The sequence below is a fragment of the Sciurus carolinensis genome, unplaced genomic scaffold (assembly GCF_902686445.1).
Source record: "Sciurus carolinensis unplaced genomic scaffold, mSciCar1.2, whole genome shotgun sequence".
In the NCBI taxonomy this organism is placed as follows: Eukaryota; Metazoa; Chordata; class Mammalia; order Rodentia; family Sciuridae; genus Sciurus; species Sciurus carolinensis.
This window is the reverse complement of record NW_025920122.1, coordinates 858,669-880,490: the sequence shown is the minus strand read 5'-3', so window position 1 is coordinate 880,490 and position 21,822 is coordinate 858,669. Positions and strand designations below refer to the sequence as shown.

The following is a 21,822-nucleotide window of genomic DNA, read 5'->3' as shown; positions in this document are numbered from 1 at the left end:
TTGAAGACCATCCATAGCTTTGTAATGCACTTGAAATCTGATAGCATAAGCCTTCCACCACTGTTCATGTTTTTCAAAGTTGTTCTGGATATTCAAAGTCCTTTGTATTTCCTTACAAATTTTAGAATCACTTTGTCAGAGATCCCCATCTCCCCCATCTCTTTATCAATTTAAGAAGAATTGGTATCTTATTGATATTGAGTACTCCCATCTATGAACACTATTATTTTTCAATTCATTTAGGTATTTAAGTCTTCTTAATTTCTTCTTGATTTCTCCCAGTATATTACAAATGTATAAGTGAAAATAATAAATATTAATATAAAATATTTAAATATATAAAAATATATTCAATATATTACATTGTCTATTTTATATTGCTATAAATTATACATAAGTTCCTACTGAACCCTATAAAAATAAAATTAGCTTCTGGAAAAATCAGCAACACTCAGGCAGCTGTAGCATTTGCTTGGTCTCATAGAGTAATTTGCTAGAGAATAAAGCAGAACTCGGAGTGTTGCTAGTTTTAAAAATTAATTTTTATCCCATTTTATTAAAATTGGCCTCTTCACAATCTTATGATTTTGATGGGAGTAGGAAGTGAGGGGTTGGGAGGAAGTGGACAGGGAGTGGGTATGGAGGAGGGCATGACAGATCATGGTGACAGCCAGGGATATACATCAGCTCACACTGAGTTCAGCAAACCCATTCAGCTTCACTTCATCAGGAATCTCTTACCCTTCACAGCCAGAAGCCAACTTAAATGTCAATGTTTTTAAAGCTTTGGCATCATCAACAATCTGCTGTAAGTTAGCAGCCTCTATAACTACATCAGGACTATCAACCAGGCCAGCAGAGAAGAGCTCCTGCAACATACCATTGACCATATCTCTTCTTGGAGAAAACTCAAATCACATATTATTAGGTCCCTTCCTGGAGTTTCTCAATCTTAAAACAAGGTGCACAGCACAAGAAGCATCTCTGTAGTCTTCACTCACATTGGGGTTGGCCCCAAGATTTGTGCACAGAGGGTGACTCTATTTGCTGGGGAATGCTGCTGATATTCACCAAGACCTCTGGATTTTCTTAGTTTTCATGACTTTTCTTGAGAAGTAGCTATTTTCCCCTTTTCACTTTTCTCATCCACCTTGTTGTCACTCCACTCCCAGTTCCTACCTTTAGTTTTATGGAAGTGTTCACTTGACAATGGAACTACTCTTACCTTCTTGACTCTTTGGTCTATGTCTGGCATCTGGTAAGGAGACTCTCAATCAGGTACTCTCTGTTGTTGGATTTCTGGAAGTGTTTTTATTTTGAAAGTTCTGCTGCTGTGGGCCTTTTGCAAGGATCTTTTTGAAGACACAGTGAAAGTAATTTTCTAAGGACTAGCTGTAATTTTTCATCATTTATCTTCTACTTGGGTTTCTAAAGTGAGTGCATCATTTTGCAAAGTCAGCATTAACACTTTCATGGAAGGTTATTTGTGATAATGTGCTGCTCTTGGTACTATTAAAATGGTGTAATTCCCAAACTCCACATGTCAGCCTTGAAGTTGTAGCCTCTTACTAGTTTCATGACTTCAGGTGCCATCCATCAACTCATGCCAAGATATTTTTTTACTTTATTAATTGTATCATCACCCCCTGTTGCTGAGAATGCACTTACCCCCAAATCTGCTATTTGTACAAACATCCTCACCCAGAAGAATATTACCAATTTCAAATCGCTGTGAATCTGACCATTTCTATGTAGATAGTCTAAGCCTTATAAAACCTCTTTAAGAATTACCACATCTTCCAGAACTCTGTTCTTGAGCTGTCTTTGGTTGACAATGGATCTGATGATGTCCAACATTGAGCCTTCACTTTGCAATTTCATGACCAGCCAAAGTTCATCTTTTACCACAAAAGAGGTATAATAGGTCACTACATTGGGATGGCTGCACTGACTCATGGTTTGAATTTCTTATAATGATTCATTCACACTGGTCTGTCATTTTTCCAACTTGATAACTTTATTGCTACACATTTTTGCCTGGGCTTGCATAGGGTAGCCTGAATCACAGTAGTAACTCTACTGTCCACAACTTTCTGCAGCTTATATGCACCACTGTAGATGGGCCAGCCAGGGCCAAGTCCTGGGACCAGCTGGGACTGAAGCAGGCACTGCTGTCATATTCACAGGAGCCTCTGACTTGCTGTCACCTGGGCCACCTCCTAGGGAAGCTGGATATGCATAGGAAAGTTGCTGGGCTCTAGTATGATGCTGCCACAGGAGAGCAGGACAGCAGAAACCTTTCACTTGAAACTTCCCTTGCCTCGCCACAGACACCTGTTGGCCAACACACCCTCCCTTCCTGAAACTGCCAAAGAATTATTGATAATTCTAATTGACACATGCAATAAAATTCTATAAGCCAAAGAGTAAGGAAACAGGTCATTCTCAGTTCAAAAAAGGAGAGCTATTAGGTTTCAATACAAAAGTTAAGATATTGGAAGTTTTCTTTATATAGGAAATTATCAATTCAAGAAAAATTAGCTATAAATGTTGAGGAGTGATGTTATTCCATGAGAAGGAAAAAAATCACCTTAGTTCTGTCCACTAATTAAAATGCACTGCTGATCCACATGCATTTCAATAAGATTTGTTTTACTACTTTTAAGGCAGCTTCATGAATAATCAAATATTTGCAGGAAACAGCTTGCATGAAAACAAAACAAAACAAAACCAGGCATGTAATAAATTCAATTTCAAAGATATTAAAAACATGCAATAAGAAACAGAAAAATAAGATTTTGAATCCATCCAATTTATTGACTCTTGATTTTACTTTTTGCACTTTAGGGATCTTGTTAAGTAAGTGGGGTCCTAAGCTGACATGGTGAAGATTTGGGCCTAGTTTCTTCTATTAGGTTCAGGATCTCTGTTCTAGTGCCTAAGTCTTTGATCCCTTTGAGTTGATTTTTCTGCAGGGTGAGAAATAGAGGTTTATTTTCCTTTTGCTACATATGAATTTCAAGGTTTCCCCATACCATTTGTTGAAGAGGTTATCTTTTCTCCAATGTATGTTTTTGGCACATTTGTCTAATAAGAAATAATCCTATATATCAAAAAATAATTACAACATGCACCTCAGATAAAGCATGAATCTCCAGTATATATAAAGAACTTAGAAAACTTAATACTCCCCCCCAAAAAATAACCCAGTCAATTAAATGGGCTAAGGAATGGAAAAGACACTTCACAAAAAAAGAAATATAATTGATTAACAAACATGAAAAAGTGTTCATCATCTTTAGCAATTAGGGAAATTCAAATCAAAACTATTCTGAGATTTCATCTCACTTCATTCAGAATGGTAATTATGAATAATGCAAGCAACAATAGTTGTTGTTGAGCATGTGGGAAAAATGGTACACTCATTCATTTCTGGTGGGGCAGCAAATTGGTGCAATCACTCTGGAAAGCAGTATGGATCTGGAAAGCAGAATGGAGATTCCTCAGAAAACTTGGAATGGAACCACCATTTGACCCAGTTTTTCCACTCCTTAGTTTATACCCAAAGGACTTAAAGTCAGTATACTACAGGAACACAGACACATACATGTTTATAGAAGCTCAATTCACAATAGCTAAACTATGATACCAACCTAAATGCCCTCCCACAGATAAACAGATAAAGAAAATGTGATAAATAAACAATGGAATATTATTCAGCCTTAAATAAGAATGAAATCATGGCAGTTTCAGGTGAGTGGATGGAACTGGAGAATATCATGCTAAGCTAAATAAGCCAATCCCAAACAAACAAAGATTGAATGTTTTCTCTGATATACAGATGATTCATAATGGGGGTGGTAGGGAATAATGGAGGAACTTTGGTGCAGAGAGGAATGAGTGGAGAGGACGGATGTGGGGAACAGAAGGACAGTGGAATGAGATAGATATTATTACCCTGTACACACGTATGATTACACTATGGATGTGAATCCGCAACATGTACAGTCAGAGGATGGAGTGGTTGTGCTCCATTTGGATACAATGTGTCAAAATGCATTCTACTGTCATGTATAACTAATTAAAATAAGTAAAAAATTTTCAAGAAACAAAATAAAAAATTATGGGGAATTAAAAAAACCTTAAACTCTAAGTGTAATATCGTTTTACATAATAAAAAATATACTCTTTATAGCATTATTGAGTTTTTCTATAATTTCAAGTTACATGCTACCAAAAAACCAAAAAAGGAACACAAAAATAAAAATATATTAATATCCCAAGACATGTTTTAATCATGCAAAAACATGATACTTTGTAATAGTAATTTCAGAGAAAAAACCTAGTACCCAAAAAGGAAAACTTAAATGAAGGTGTATTTATTTAGGTAAAGTTTCCAATGCAATGGAAGCCAAACAAAACATGTAGGTATTTATTTCTCAAATTTATTGTTTCACATGGGTGTGTCTAGCAATTGGTTACCTATATTTCATATATTAAATTAAATGTACATAAAATATCAGAGAATATTTTGCTGAGGAGGTTACAGTTGTATTTCAACATACCTGTCTGTTAGATTCTCTGTGCATTCTTTCTGAGAGGTAATATTTAAGAAAAGAAAAAGAAGAAAGAAAGAAGAGTGAATTAATAGGAATCAAAGCCAAAATTAACACATTTGAATAAAGCAATATGGTGGAATAGGTAATGCATGCATATGAATATTAAATAAGATTATGTAAATTTTGCAATAATATAAACAAATATAAGATGCATGTATGATTATACCACATGTAAAGTGTAAAGTGAATGTTATATTACAAATGTATAAGTGAAAATATAAATATTAATATAAAATATTTAAATATATTCAACATATTACATTATCTATTTTATATTGCTATAAATTATACATAAGTTCCTACTGAACCCTATAAAAATAAAATTAGCTATTTGTACCAAATGAATAATTTTCTAGAAAAGCTGAAAATTCTGAAAGTTGATGACAAAACCTTTGGAAATATTATCATTCAGTATAATGAGAAAATGCATAAAATTCTAAAAGAACTGTCCATAACCAAAATACCATTCCAATTTATTCAAATAATGATTTGAAAGATAATTATAAATCATTTAACAATATTTTAGAACATATAAAGAAATGTTTATAATATGAAGATACCTTAGACCCCATAAACCCCCCAAAATAAACATAAGCCTAAGAGAACCTACTGAGAAATATCCTGAGCACCTTGGCTAGGAGAAATTCTTGAGCTTCTTTTTTCTGTCTGTTTTTCTCTCTGTGTTTCATCGCATTTTCTGCTGCCTATGCTACATCTGCCTGAAGTACTAGAATTACTCCATACTGACATGTCTTAAAGAGCCAGTGGTCTCTCTGACCATAATGCAGTGCACTCTGTCCCCAAATCCATAAACTGCAAACAAGAGAGTAGAAGATTACACTGTGGAGTCCAGTTTGAAATAAACTCACTGTTGCACAACAACCCCAAGACACACTAACAGAAGTAAGTTGCATACTGTGAAAGCACCACATAAAAGTCAAGAAATATCCATCCAAGCAGATGTGCAAATCTTACCACAGCGACACAAGAAATATGGAAAAACAAGGTAACGTGCTATCTAAAATTTATGACTTCAAAAGGCGACTGTGACTAGGTGAGATTCTTGGCAGTCAGGGCTGCTGAGGAAGGGGAGTGGTGGCAGCAGTGACTGGGACCAGTGTGGGGATGATGGATGTACCACCTGGGCCTAGCAGCCTCCTCCCACAACCAGCACCTCTGGCCCTGGTGGTGGGCAAACCCGCTTGCCCCTTCCCGGCGGGTTCTGCTCTCACCTGCTGCAGGAAGGACCAGGATGATGACAAGGAGCACGAAGGCATTGTCAGCAGGAGCTGGATAGACAGCTAGCTGATTCCCCAGGAGCAGCAACAGCTCTTTGGATTGATCAGCCATGAACTGCGACACCTCTGAGTGGTTGCTTCCCTCAAGAGCAAGGTCCTGGTGGACAGGAGCACAGCCATCCTCAACAGGGACCTCAAAGTGACTGCAACAAAGGGAGCCAGAGTACTCTCAGGAGAGTGACCCCTTCACTCCTTCTCCATTAATGCAAGAACTGTGCTCCCCATCCCAGGGCCGGCGATCCTGCAGTGACCTGCAATAGACTGACGGCAGGCACAGAGTAGAAGACCAGAAGTTGTGGCTGCTGTCTTGGTCCTTGGTCAATGGTTGCTGTTTACAAAGTCATTAGGAGAGCAGGGAAATCGAGCCTATGGATGATCAGATGACATGATATTTCTGATATGAATTCAAGCTACAAATGCCTGGTATCATGAGACTGATCACCAAAGATCTGTCTGAATCCTACTCCATTTATATGTATAGATATCGTATCCACAACTGGACACAGCTGTGCTTCTTGGCCATGGTAGGGAAAGAGTGTGTAGGTGTCATCATTTGCAAGTTGGATATGCCTAAAAAATGTTTTTCAGAGGTTATATTGTCATACTAGCTGTGGATTCCAAATACAGGAGAAATGGCAGTGGTAGTAACTTGGTTAAGAAAGCTACATATGCCATGGTTGAAGGAGACTGCAATGAGGTTGTTTTTGAAACAGAAATAACAAGTAACAAATAAATCTGCTTTGAAACTTTATGAAAACCTTGGTTTTGTTTGAGATAAGAGGATGTTCAGACTGTATTTAAATGGAGTTGATGTGCAGAGTGCTGTGGTGCAGCCTGTAATTCCAGTGGCTCAGGAGGCTGAGGTAGGAGGACCACGAGTTCAGTCAGCCTCACAGACAGAAAGGCACTAAGAAAGTCAATGAGACCCTGTCTATAAATAAAATACAAAAGAAAAAAAATGGTACTGGGGATGTGGCTCAGTGGTTGAGTGCCCCTGAGATCCATTCCCAGTACCCTCCCCAAAAATAATAAAATAAAAATAAAAAATAAATGGAGTTGATACTCTGCAACTTAAACTGTGGCTGAATTGAGAAGTTGATATCAAAGAATAACTTCCATCCACACAGAATTGAGCTTTGCATGCAATGCAGAAATTGTACAGAATTGCTTCCCAGGTGGATTTAGTAAGTTCCATGCAGGAATTCCCTGTCAGTGTCTCATTGTGTGTCCCATAATATTTGCTGCACTTTGGCATAGCATATTTGATCTGAATTAAGAGATTGTTTTAAACTTCAAGAGTTATTTTGGTATGAACAAGATGTGCCAGTTCCTGGCCAATTTTTGTTCATTTACAGAGTCTGTTGACAATATTATTTACGTAGTAATCATTTTATCATAGAACCAGTAAATGGAACATGATTTTTGTGCCTTAAAATAGCCAACGTAGGTTATAAAAGTCTCTAACATATCACACAAACCTGCCATAGTTTTCTGAAATGGTTGAGGGACAAGCTTCAATTTCATGTTTTATTTTTTCAAATATTAAATTCTCCAATCTTGAATATTGGTAGCTCAGTGAATAGCGAATGAAGAAAAATGTAGGGTGTTGTATTGTCTTACAATAAGTAAAGTAACAAACTGCATCTGCCAGTGCCTGCATAGATAAGAATATTTGTCTTCATCTCTGGTTTTGAATGCATGCTCTCTTTTCCTTTTCTTTAAAGTCTTTATAAGAAAACTTTGTTTTACTTAAATTCTAAATTTGGTAATAAATTATTTCAGATTTTTTAACTGGGATACATTTTCCAGGTAAGTAACAGAGTGGTTTACTTTAGAAGTTCTTTCTTCCTTTCTTTTTTTTTTTTTGTACTAATTAGTTATATATGACAGCAGAATGTATTTTGACACAACTTCTCATTTCTCTGGTTGTACACAATGCAGAGTCACACCCATTGTGTCTCAATTATACATGAACACAGGTAACAAAGTTCATCTTATTCCAACACCCTACCCACTCTACCCACTCCTTCCTTCACCCCCTCCCCTTTCTTCACCCCCCTCTGCCCAATTCAAAGTTTCTCCATTCTTCTTTAGCCCTCCCCCCACATTATATAACAGCATCTGCATATCAGAGAAAACATTGGGCCTTTGGATTTTGGGAAATCTCTTATTTTGCTTAGGATTATATTCTCCAGTTCCATCCGTTAACCTGAAAATGCCATAATTTCATTAAGACTGAGTATAATCAATCCATTGTGCATGTATAACACATTTTCTTTATCCAATCATCTGTTGAGGGTAACCTGGGTTGGTTCCATAGTTTAGCTATTGTGAATTCAGCTGCTATAAACATTGATGAGGCTGTGTCAATGTAGTATCCTGATTTTAAGTCCTTTGGTTATAAACCAGGGAGTGGGATAGCTGGGTTAAATGGGGGTTCCATTCCAAGTTTACTGAGGAATCTCCATAGTGCTTTCCAGAATGGTTGCAATTTGCAGTCCCATCAGCAGTGTGTGAGTGTACCTTTTTTCCCACATGCTCACCAACACTATTTTATTCATTTTATCCTTCATAATGGACTAGAGTGAGATTATTTATTTATTTTTTATTTATTTATTTATTTTTGCAGTGCTGGGGATCGAACCCAGGGCCTTGTGCTTGCAAGGCAATCACTCTACCAACTGAGCTATCTCCCCAGCCCTAGAGTGAGATTAAATCAGAGTATTACTGATTTGCATTTCTCTAATTGCTATATATGATGAATACTTTTTCATGTTGATCAATTGTATTTCCTTTTTTTTTTTTTTAGAGAAATACTGATTTTAATTAAACAGAATAAGGTCACCTCTAGGCATCGTCATCTTTCAGCCTAAAAATTAGCAAAAAGAGTTGAAAACAAGGCACGTTTTTTTCCGCATACTTGCTATATGGCTCCAGTTACCAAAAAAAAAAAAATTAATGCAAATGTTAAACATAAAAATAGAAGTCTTGAGTTTTTTTAAAAGTGTATAAAAAGCCCCACAAAATGACAAAATGTGTCAAGGTTCCTGATTCTACTGAATAGCACCAGTTAAGAGGAGTAAAAGATGTTAAACACCATCACAGCAGCATTTCAGAAATGCAGCTTGCCCGACCTCCTGTTCCCCTAAAAAATGACGTTATCATGGAATAAAAAAGGATTTTAAAATCTCTGGAGGGAGGATGGAGCTTTTATTGCAGTTTTTCCCCCGCCATCTCTTAGATGAGGGGGAAAAGTTAGGAATGCGCTTCTGTCCCTGGCTGTCATCAGCTTGAGTCCAGAAAGGATGAGGAATTTGGGGACCTGTGCCTACTGGAGAGGGGATGAGGTGGTGTACCTCCCTAGGTTCCCTCCGTCACACCCCTCACACAGGGAAGGAGATAACTGAGAAGCCCAACTTCTCCTATGTAATATCCAGCAGCTTATATATAACTCTGATCCACCCCTTCCTGAGCTCCCCAGAGGCTTCTATTGCAGTTTCCAGGAGGGATTTAGCTAAGGTGGCCCCTGCCCTTGGGTTGGGGAGGGAATAGCCCTGAATGAGATGATGATGATGTTATCCCTGCTGAATCACCATCATGGTGGGAAATACTCTAATGGCCTTGTACTGAGGCAAAGATTCAACTATGTGTCACTTCCTCTTCTGTTAACCCTAGGAAAAAAAAACATTCATGCTGGGCCTTTAAAATGTCCCTTAGCTACATGTCTACTACTGCACACTCCTGTAAACAGAGCTGTAGACATTTTTTAAAAGTCTTGCGATAACAGTCTTGGGTGATTTGGCATTTCAACCTGAGTATCGGAGGGCTGTGAGTATGTGGTTTTGGTATCTTAGCCATTGTTTCTGAGTGGTAAACCCAGGAGGGAGGAAAAAGCCATTTTACTATCTACTTCAAGTTTTAAAGTTTTAGAAGAAAAAATGAGCACCATGTTTGACTGCTCTGAGCAGCCAGGTCGGAATTGTGCACAAGAAGGTGGCACCTTGGCCACCCCCTGCAAGAGAGGGTCAGATGACTCTGCTCCCAGTGAGAAGGAGGACTAAGGTATGCAGGGAGACCCCAGACAGCTCGGCTGAGAGGGCAGAGTTGGTTGGGGTGCCTGTTAGGGATCAGGGTGCTTTCTGGATCCTGGCTCTGTCCCAGGCACCGCAGTGCCCCAGCAGGCCAGGGTAGAACTATTCACATGCAAAGTAGTCCTTCAAGGGGGCGAAGAGGTGTCTGATGACCGGCACGCTCCAGGACCTCCCGAGCTGCTTCTGGCGGGCACCACGGCCCATGTTGGACATATCCGTGTAGTGTACAGGAAATCCGAAGATCCTCTCGAGCTCAGTGCAGCACAGAACATCTTCTTTGCCATTCATGACAATGGGGAGAAGTTTTTTTTTCCCGTTTGATCGAGTTGGACTTGGTGGTTATTATCTGCACTTTCTTTAACTTTGCTGTCCTACTGAATTCCAAGCAGTCCTGCAGCTCAAGTTTATCATTCTTTGATGCTATCACAGGCCTGTTCATCCCTGGTAGGTTTCCCCAGAAGTATCGGGCCCTGTGCGCAGCAGACACTTTGATGGCGTCAATCATCACGGGGTTGCACTCCAGGAACCGTGAGATGTCCCTCTTGTCGCCGACCTTCATGGCTACAACATTCTCAAACATCCAAAAGAACGGCCAGTCATCCCCCTCTTTGGGGCGCGAGTAATTGAGCAGGTGGTAGAATTCGAAGAAGAGTCTGCCAGTGTCCTCATGCAGGCCTTTTTGGGTTGGATTCAAATTTGATAGGTCATTGTATGGGCTTCCGCCAATCACCAAATCAAATGGATTCCACTCTTCAGTGTTTTTCTTGGTGATATTCCTGACGTCATTCACATATTTGATATTTCCCTCATGTTTAATGGTTCCAACAGCAATGGATTCTTCACACACTTCAGAGGTGACATACTTCTCCACTTTAATGCCCAACTCTTTGAGAACCAAGTAACCTGTGGCATTTCCATCGAACAGTGACCGAACTCTAATGGGACACCATTTGGCTGCGGGAATCGCAGGGTACACCTTGGGGGCCTCGTATTCAAGCCCCATGTCACTGGTGAAGAAGGCCTGCAGGCACACATTCCAGTCCTTCTTGCACCGCAGGACCCTGTGGCAGCGCTGGGGGAGACACATGTAGCAGCTCCAGGGCTCCTGAAGCTTGGCATCCGCAGCTGTGCCTGTGCCCACCAGCACTTCCAAGCACTCCACACAGAAGCACCGGCAACAGCTCGTGTTGCTGCAGAGAAGCAGCTCATGGCCCTCGCAGCACACGGTGCAATAGGACTGATAACCATCATCATCGTACATGTAGAACAGCTTGAGGAAGCGATCCCGGCAGGTCTGGCAGAGACCACCCTCAAAGAGAGGGTGGAAGGACACAGGGTTTTTCCTACCACAGGACAAACAGCTATCTTCGAGACTGGCCTTGTTATTGGTGACATCAGAAGCCATTTGTTCTTGGCTCTGATCTTCCTCTCTGCGGTCTTTACCATTGTTATAACAGTTGGTCTTCAGGCGCTTGGTTGGGGGACAGTAGTCGGAGGTGGCAGAGTCATCAGCTGTGCGTCTTCGACTCTTGTTCTCGTATTTCCTTGATTCTAAGTTCCTACTGCCTGCACGACACACCTTTGCTTTATTAACCACTGGTTGCTTGCTGTTGGGTTTGAGGCCCTCGATCCCAGTGGGCTTGAAGCCCCCATGGGCCCACTCCAGCATGGGCTTCAGCTGGTCTTCCAATGAGTCTCCAGGCCTGCTGGGGAAGGTCTTGCCAGCTTGCACCCTGGCTTTCTCCAGGGCATGGTACATGGCCTTCCTGTATGACACCAGTTTATTGAAGGTGGCCAGGTTAAAATGCTGACTGAACAGCCCCAAGGCCACCAGTTTGTCTGCAGAGACCTCAGAGAACTTGCCATCTCCAAACCACTGGACCCATTGCATGCAACACATGGCCTGGTGCGTGGAGGTAGCTTTCCAGGAAACCACCATAGCAAGCAGGCCACCAAGAGAAGCCCTTGATCTTTCTCCACACCAGGTCCCCTATTCCAAACTCCTTCCCATCCTGATATTCCCTGTTGTCTGCATCTCTCCCCTCTGCATCCACCTGGGGGGACTCTGTGTTCTCCTGCTGGCTGTCCTCAGTCAGGCCAGCATAGGGGGTACTGCTGCTCTGTGGGGTCACGTTGTCATCGGTGAGGTCGATGGTGAGGTAAGGACTGGACGGAGATGGCCACGGCGTACCTGCCGATGCTGTTGCCCGCCGCTGCCTTAAGGACCTGGTAGCCGGGAACTCCACGGGAGACTCGTCCACGTGACTGCGGCCCTGGCGGCCTCAGGTGGAACGTGGGGAGGGCCTGTACCTCTCTCGACTGGAGGCACTGCTATTTCGGTTTCGGACCGCTGGGCTTTCAGACCGCGTCCTGGTTTCCTGGAACAGTTGTGGCATCACAGGAGTGTCAGAGCCGTCCCCATCTTCCTCACCATCTCCTTCTCTTGTCAGATCCTAAGTGTAACTGAGCAGGCTGGAGACTTCCCTCTTGGACAGGCGGGAGCTGGATCTGCTGAGTCCTCTGATCTCCGGGGGTGCAGATGGCCTCCAGGATGGGGGGAGAGGGGGCGTCCTTGGAGTCAGAGGACTGGTCACTGCAGGCCCCGTTGATGATGATGATGGAGTCCTCCCTCCCGCTGGCGCCCTCCTCTTCACTGAGGTGTCTGGTGTCCCCCTTCATTGTTTCCTGCCGCGGGGCTGGCTCAGGTGCGGCTCGGTGGTGGCGCCGCGGGTCGGGACCGGCTGGCGGGAGGCCGGTGGGCGGCCGCGCAGGGTGCTCGGCTAGCGAATCTCTGGCGCTGATGACTGAGCTACGTTTACTTGAGCCACTTAACCCCAGCGCTGCCGGCCGGGCGCTGCCGCCCGCTCGCCCACCCGCCAGTGGGCTGGTGCCGTCGTCAGGGGGCGCCCGGAATGGAGCGTCCACGCGGGCTGCGGCGGCCGGGTAGGGGGCGGCAGCTGCGAGGGAGCGGCGCGGGCTGGACCGGGCTGCGGCGGAGGGTCGATCAGTTGTATTTCTTCTGTGAAGTTTCTGTTCAGTTCCTTAACCCATTTATTGACTGGATTATTTGTGTTTTGGTGTAAGTTTTTTGAGTTCTTTATATTAAAATGCATACAATGCACCTTGAAATTTATTTCCAAGATGAATAACCCAAAGAGATTGGATAAGAAAAATGTGGAGATAAGTGCTCTATTTGAGGTGCATATGGTAGAGATATTCTCCCATTCTGTGGGCTCTCTTTTTACATTCTCTACAGTAGGAAGTTGAATCTATTTGGAAAACTTTAGAGGAGTGGCATGAAAGGTATCAGAAAATTTGAGGGAGAATGGAATTGCTGAGTTTTGGATGCACTTTTTTTAAGAGGGCATTTTTGGAAAAGAATAGAAAATTAATGTAAATTGGTGTGATATTTTTAGTCAAAAATTTTGCTAAGCTGTGAAGATCAACTTTTATAAAGTAGCTGGAATTTCTTTCCCAATTGATTTGAATTCACATTCCTTTTGCTTTTTAAAATGTTTCACTTTTGGTTCTTCATCTTAGAAATAAATTTCAAGGTGCATTTTATCCATTTTAAGCTGCTTTTATTTTCTTTTCACTTGACTCAGCAGATTCTTTGGGGAGCTTTGCTTTGTTCCTTCAGTGAAAACACTAAAGGCAGAAATGAAAAAATATTAATGTGTTCTTTTTGCTTCTGAACAGCTACCATGTTTACTAATACAATGTATTCATTGCTAATCAGTGAAATGTAATGAATTTTAAAGTTAATTGGTTTCAATTGAGTCAGCAAATCTTTTTTCTTTCTTTCTTTTTTTGTGGGGTGGGAGGCTTTATTTCACTGTGGGGAGCCTGGACAGAGGGGCGGCAGGTAGGGTCGGAAGGGCTGGCAGTCAGGGGGGACTGGGTGGGCTGCCCCAGGTCTACTGAGGAGGAGATACTGAGGCCAGGCGTGAGCCCTGACCTGCCGGGTGGTGAGGAAAGGGTGAGAGTTGGGTGGAGGAATGAGGGCCCCTTCCCTGGGCTGCACCCCACTTTCCTCCTAGGGGGTCTCAGTCCCTCCTGCTTTCTGGGCTTCGTGACCCCCGATCCTGACTGCCCCCAATCCAGAGGGAGCCAGGCCACAGAGGACAGTGGACAGGAAGCCGGGAGTTAGGAGTGCAGGGTGGGGTCCACGGTGTGCAGAGGGGTGGCGGCCACCGGGTCCCTCAGTTCCTCGCAGCGATGACCACAGAGAGTGCCATGTCCCCCAGAGCAACAGCAGTTGTCCCGAATAGCCACTTCCAAGGGATGGACCAGGTGCTCTTGCTGGTACACTTGGCTGGCAGCGGCTGGGGTTGCCCAGCATTTTCTGGTAGAGGGCCTTCTCTGTGCTGCGTTGAGCCGTGTGTTTCTTCACCAGCTTGGACAGCTGCACGAGGATCATCTTGTTGGAAGGTTCCAGCTTCAGGGCTGCCCTCAGGATGGGAATGGCCTCACTGTATTCACCTTGCTGAGCCAGCACCTTGCCCTTCCGGAAGAGCACCTTGATGTTGTCGGCTGGTGCTCCAGCACCAGGCTGCAGGAGCGCAGGGCGGTGTGGTAATGGTCCAGCTTCAGCTTTGAGGCTGCCAGGTCATTCAGACACTTCGTCTTCAGCTGCAGGAGCTGCTCCTCCTCCTCAAAAGTCATGTCCAATTTGGCGCTGGACGTGATGGCCTTCATGGCAAGGTCGTAGGAATTGGTGGCCAGTAGGAAGTCTCTTCCTGGTAGTGGACGTTACCACACTCCCGCTTCTGGTTGGTCAGGGCCACCTGCTCCTGTCCTGTCAGCATCTCCAGGTCACGCCCATCCACGGCTGTCTTCAGGGTGACCTCCAGGCACTGGCCCCAGTGGGGGGGATGTAGGAGCACCTGCTGCCCTGGGGGCCGTAGCAGTACTTGGAGTCAGCAGTGACCACGGCCATCTCACCCACATTCATGAGTGGGACACTGAGGTCCAGGGCCTGGATGACTTTGCAGTTGCCCAAGGTGAACACCAGCTCCTCCTCCTCCTGTACCTGCATGCCATTTTCCAGTGACATCTGCAACTGCACGGTGACCACCTGCCCCTTGGCTGGTAGGCTTGAGCCAGGTAGGCCTGGGACCAGTGTCTTCTTTCTCAACAGCCCATTCGCCAGGATGTCCAGCCACTCTTCTGGAGCCGGGGCTTGAGCAGGCTCAGGCTCCATGGTTGCCAGGAACTCTTGGGCCAGAGCCCCAGGCTGCTCAGCCTCCTCCAGAGGGGACTGTCCCATGCCCTGAGAGGTGGCAGCTCACTCAGGTCATCCTCCTCCTCTTCCTCCTCTTCTTCCTCACCTTCTGCATCCTCAACCCCATCCAGCACCTTGAAATCTTCAAGAGGTGGGACATCACAAGGCGGTGGGACAGTGGGTTTCAAGGGCTCAGCACAGGATGCCATACTGCTGGGGGAGTGGGAACTGGCCCTCCCGCTCCAGGACCCCGCCTGAGGTCCTGTGCCCCCCTGCCTGCCCCCAAGTCAGTAAATCTTTATTGGATAATTTACTTAACTGGAAAACCTAGGTACCCATAAGAAAAAAAAAAAAGAAGATTTATTCTTGTTGAAAACTCTTTTGTAGGAATGTTTTCATTTTCATTTGGATTTATTTCTGCTCTAGAATTTGTTTTGAATATTTTATAAATATAATCGCTGCATTTTTAAAACTCTACCTTCATTAACAGTTGATAAGACCCTTTTCAGGGAAGTTTGTTGATGTTTTATTTTTAAAGGAAAGATACTCTTTGTTCACAATAATGTTTTGAAAATCAACTTGATAACAAGGACTTTCTAAATAAATATACCCAATTTATATTTGATGAGAAGTAAAACTTCCTGTTGCTGGGATCATTTACAATTCCTTATTTTAAAAAGATATTTCCATTTTACATTGTCTTTAAACATTTAATGGGCAAATGCTGGTTATATTAAAAAGTATCATGACCACAGTACTCAGTTTTTCAGCTGACCCTTTTGAGTCTGTTTATGATCAAACTTTCTTCAGGTTGAAACAGTTACTTTTATAATTGATAGAGTGGGTTCACTTGGCTAAAACTGAGGAAAATTGGTGCAACTTTCTATTAATGGGGAGCTGTATCTTTAAGGATGACTGTACTTTATCCACTGACACTGATTTAGTAGTTGGTACTGTTGAACATTTTATACATGCTACTGTGAAGCTATATATGTTAGTGTTGAAGAGGCTAATGGGTATCCTATGAATTTTGGTGTGTCGACTGGCTATGATTTCCTTTACATTTGGATAAAGATACTTACTCTACAGAAGTCCACAGATCAGAAAACAGGCAGTAGTTTTTGAAATTATAGCCAGGAAAATAAGAAAAAGTAAAAATATTACTAAAAAAATTCGTTTTAATAATTTCTGCCTCTCTTTTTCAAATTACCTTCCTCCTTTGCTCAACAAATATACATAAAGGAGTTTGTCACATTTCAACTTTACCTTGCCCTGTGTTCTGATGTTGGCTGACATGTATACAACTGGATGTGATTGTTTATTATGCTGTCTAAATATCATGAAGTTCACCATTTTGGAGGAGCATAGATAAAATTAAATTGATAGCATGTCAGAGTTATTTTTCTATGCACCATGACATCAATAAAATAAGTGGTATATTGTTAACAGCTTCTCATGTTTGTAAAAACATAACCATATTACATTGATAGCAGATATGAGTTGAGTATCTATAAAATATAATGTGCATCTCAAAATACTGGACTGCTGTTTGATGAGTGGATATTGCTACATAATTTTTTCTTATTCTTTATATTCTTTTGGAGAGTTTTAATGGGATTTGAAATGTTCAAGCTTTCTAAATAAGATGCAGTCAAATAAAGCATGATTAATTTGTGTTTGCACTTTTCTTTTTCTTAAAAATATTTTTAGTGTATTTAAATTTTAAGTAGAATGTGAAACCAAATTAATAGCTAGTACCAGAGAATGGACTTAAATGTTTGGTGTTTAATAAGAACAGCTTCTCCATAGGATCCCAAGAGACTTACAGAAAAGGGGAAAAGTCCTAATATTAAGCAAACAGAACTCTTGTTTCAAACAGATTATACAAAAATTAATTTGTACATCATTTCTCTTTTTTGATATTTATAAAGTGCAGATTTAACTAAAGGTATTCATATCCTTTCTCTGTACAATGCCAAATATAATTATGCAAACAATAGTCAGTCTGTTACCCCAAAATCCCAGTGTTTAGCTCTCAAACTTTAAGTCAATGAATTGAATAAAGATTAAAGAGGGTTAAATGCAAAAACACTATGACACATTCCAGATAAAGGGAAGCAAACAATACATTAACCTAACAACAATAGGTTTAACATAAAACTTTTCCAAAAAAGCTTGACAGCATTTCATTATTTTTATTGGAATATTATGGATTATTTGCCAGTGCTGCTTTTTACTACTAACTACTGACTTTAATTATAAAGTCAAATGAGGGGAAAACCTAAGAACAAATCCAGCATGACATATGAAATTGTTGGCACTATTTGAAAATTCATGAATTTTCAATGTAGATAAATCCCTATGTTTTTGTTCATGTAAGCCAAAAACTCATTAAAATGTGTGTCACAACACAAAAAGAATTTTCAATGGAAGCTTCTGTCCTAAACTCAGACATGCTTGAATTGAATTATCCTAATCACAATTACTTCAACAAAGGTATCACCTTAGGATGCTAACAGCATAGCAAACTAAACCTACCCTATCATAATGATAATCAATGAATAACAAGAAATATGAATTGAAGAATGAACAGGGTTAGAAATAGCTAGAGGTCTTATATTTACATGGGAAGACTTTGTTGTCCTTTTTCAAAATCCATGTTTGTTCAAGATTTCTAAGAGGGTGTGACCATAGGACTTAAAATTAATAATATTCTAAAATATTACTACATCTTAGGGTAAGGACAACTTAAGACAGAAAAAGTGTTCCTCGGAGGCCAACACATTTGGCAAAACATGTTAAGAAAATACACTCTTTGTTTCCCACTTTTTTAAAAGAATCTTTACTGGGGTGCCAAACGCCAGAGTAGTTGCCAAAATGGAGACTGCTCAAATTTAGATCGAGAGTTATTCTAAGAAAGTGAATAGGATATACATGTAAGTAGAAAGACAAACCACAACACCATCCAAACACTAGAGCATGCATTAAAATCTTCCATTTCATAAACTCAATGGACAGATAGGAAAAGAACAAAGGGAATCAGAGGTACATAGAAGTAAAACAGTCAATGAAAGAATATGGGACAGAGGTTTTAGGGAACAATATATATGAAAGGAAGAAAGCAGTTAAGTGATATTTGATATTAGGCAGAATTTATCTTTCAGTTTAGTTAGCAAGTTATATCAGTGCTTTATGTTAAACTTGACAAACTTACTAGTTTCCCCCTTTCATTTTAAAATAACTCATACCATGAGGTGGTGGGGGAGGAAAAGCCAATAAAGCACCATACAGGAAGAGGAGACACAGTGAAATAAGAGGCCAAGGAGATCTAGAGATGGGAACAATTTGAAATAACAAGACCACTCAAAATGAGATTCAGTAAACCAAAGTTGTCATTTCTGCAATACCCTTTGTCCTCAATTAACAACACTTTGAATTATACCTAAGTAAACCACAAACATTGTAATGGTTTATATTATGTCTACAGCACATTCTTCCACCAAAACAAAAAAGGTGAAACCAAAAAAGTTCCTTTCCACATAAGGTACAGGATTAAATTAACCCCATTTACAAATGTAAGGTGAAAATGAGTGTTTTCCCAGCTTTCGTTTTTCTTTTGCTATCACGTGCCTATAGATTACAGGAACTCAAGCACGTTATGCATGACAGAAAATTCCTCTCTTGTACAAAAAAAAGTGTTAAGTCTAAGTTTTACACAATTTGTAGAATACTTGACATGATTGCTGTAAGTTTTAATGTAGTTAAGAACTGGACTATAATACAACTGAAACGTGGTGGTGAGCTGAGCAAGTACAATAAAAAATGAGGTCACATACTTGACTTTTCTATACATTTTTTGTTTGAAGAAAATTATAAAGTATTCATCAAGCAGTCACAGATGAAAGAACAAATAAAATAGGTGAATTGTATAGTTATGATGAGAATAAAAATCTGTTTAAATGGACATAGTGGTTTATTTTGCAGCAAGAGGAGAAACAGGTGGTGGATAGCAAGGGCAGAACAGGAGAATGTTTAGCAACCTTTGCTCTTCCAGCCTGTCCCACCTCCTCCACTGCTGATATCTACATTTTCACTGCTGGGCTACTTTACCAGGATTTTTAGAAGGATACCTTCAACTAATAGAGGAATGCCTTTCCATGTTTATTTTGACTTTTCCACTAGTCTCAAAAAACTCTAATGCCATGCTCCCTTATGATCTATTCTCCTTTGCCTTTAGGTACAACTCTTTTACTGTCCATATCACACTTGTTTCCTAGTAACATTCTTTCCATATCTTCATTGTTATGCTCGTCTGTCTATGTTTCTAAGAATTTGCTGATTTTTTCAAAATGTTTACGATTGATGGTGTCATGTCCATTGCTCCTCTGTAGTAGTATATTGTGATGGTGTAAAATCGCTCCTGGCCTGTTATATCCCATATCTGTAGTTTGATATTCTTTCCTTGTAACTCTACTGTTGTGATCTTAAATCCATTCCTGTGGTGGAAATAAAGGTAGTATTGCATGTATCATCCAAAAAAGGATGCAGGTATCCCCAGTCCAGAGTACCCAGTCAGGAGTAGCTTGAAAAGCAGGTTGTTTGTCTTCTTCGACTTTTGGAGGAGCAGCTTGAGCTCTCAACCCCGGTGACCCCAAGGGAACTGTCCTTCTCACCATGGTCAACTTCTCACAAGAATTTTCTTGGGTTGGAGAACTGGGGAAACATGGGAAAAAAGGAGGGCTCTAGAGGACACAGGTGACCTACAGCCTCCTCAATGAAGCCTCATCCATGGCCTTTTCCTGTGCTTCCAAGGGTGGGGACCAAGGCTCTGCAGCTTCTCCCAGCTGTTCTGACAAGTTCCCATATTTATATTTTTCTTTTGAAAATTTTACAACTCCATACTAACATTCCAAAAATACTGAGGAGGATGAAAAATTTCCTTGAATTAAATAAAATGGAAACAAAACACACTTAAAACTGTGAGACACAGCAAAATAGCCTAATATAAAATTTTACAGAAAGAATGATTACTTTAAAAAAATACCCTCACATAGATAACCTCATGATGCAACTAAATTTTTCACTACAAAAAGAACAAGTCAAACCCCAAATAAATGGGAATAAATAGAAAGGCTCAGAATAGACATAAATTAAATGGTGACTAAAAAACAGTGATTAATGAAGCTAAGAGTTGGTTCTTTAAAAGGATAATCAAAATTGTAAGACCTTTAGCTAACTAACCAAAAGCAAAGTTGAAGGCACAAATAAATAAAAATAAAGATGGAGCAGAAGAAACAAATTAAACATGAATTAAATTTAAAAGATCACTAAGGAATATTTTAAAGACTATATGACAATAAACTGGGAAATATAGAAAAACAATGGGCAAACATTGGACACATAAAACCACTGAAACTGAAATAAGAGGACATAGAAAATATGATAGATCATTAACATGTTTTAATACTGAAATAGTAGTGGAAAGACTGAGCAAGAAAACCCAAGTTCAGTTAGATTCACTACTGAATTTAAACAGACTTTTGACAAAAACACCAATGATCCTCACATTATTGCATAAAATTACAAGAAAAAGCACACTTTCCAATTCAATTTATGAAGATAGAATTACATGGGACCAAAAGCTGACAAGGTCACAACCCAAACTAAGGCTACAAGCCAGTATCTTTCATGACCATGAATAAATTTAACTCAGGATGAGAAAAACCTTTACAAGGAAATTTCAAAAACACTGACAAAATGAATCAAATAAAACATTTGAAGTTGGAAAGACCTCAAATGTTCATGGATTGGTAGAATTAATATTATTAAAATGGCCATATTACCCAAAGCAATCTACAGATTTGGTTTAGTCATTGAAATGCCAATACTACATATAAATGTTCATAACAGTTTTCTTTGTAATAGCAAAAAGTAGAAATAAACCAGGCATATTTGAAAGGTAAATAAGGCAAATTGGGAAACTTTATATTATGGATACTCATAAAAATAAAAAAAACACACATCAATACACACAGATTCATCAGTAGAATTATGTTGTTTCATAAAGTCAAACTCAAAAGTTTATACACTATATAATTCCAATTATGTGACATTTTGAGATGGAAACATTTTGGAAATGGACAACAGATTATTGATAGTAGGAGTTCAAGTGGGGAGGGGACTGGGAGGGAGGTGTTTGAGGTTATAAAATGAGAGCAAAAGAGGGATCTGTGGTGATGAAACTTTTCAGAATGGTATCTATGGTAGTAGACAAAACAGACACATGGGAAACATAAAGAGCTAAATACACATACACATTTACATAGATGTGCATAAATGTGTGTTGGTAAAATTGAGGAAACTAAGATCAGTATATGGTGTCGAAGTCAGTATCCTAGTTGTGACTCTACTCCATAATTCTGTGTCATGTTCTTTTTTTTTTTTTTTTTTTTGTCTTTAAGAATTTAACCTTTCTATGTTTGTTTTTTTATGTGGTTCCAAGGATCCAACCCAGTGTCTCATCCATGCTAGGTAAGCACTCTACCACTGAGTTACACCCCCAGCACCTGTGTATGCTCTTATTATGGGAA

The 21,822-nt window shown here is 40.5% G+C and overlaps 1 protein-coding gene and 4 pseudogenes across 1 annotated transcript; 2 read left to right on the top strand and 3 right to left on the bottom strand.

Moving 5' to 3' along the window:
• Nucleotides 1-5,361, bottom strand: part of LOC124973788 (STE20/SPS1-related proline-alanine-rich protein kinase-like) — a 52,224-nt pseudogene extending 46,863 nt beyond the window's left edge.
• LOC124973792 (probable RNA-binding protein 19) overlaps nt 1-21,822 on the top strand; it is a 956,910-nt pseudogene that overhangs the window by 397,578 nt on the left and 537,510 nt on the right.
• LOC124973787 (N-alpha-acetyltransferase 30-like) lies at nt 5,745-6,828 on the top strand (annotated as a pseudogene).
• On the bottom strand, nt 10,111-12,687 carry LOC124973822 (DNA (cytosine-5)-methyltransferase 3B-like). The gene is given in 4 exon segments (XM_047537539.1): nt 10,111-10,324; nt 10,326-11,953; nt 11,955-12,539; nt 12,541-12,687. Coding segments are annotated over 4 exon segments (2,574 nt in total).
• On the bottom strand, nt 14,211-15,441 carry LOC124973823 (peptidyl-prolyl cis-trans isomerase FKBP8-like; annotated as a pseudogene).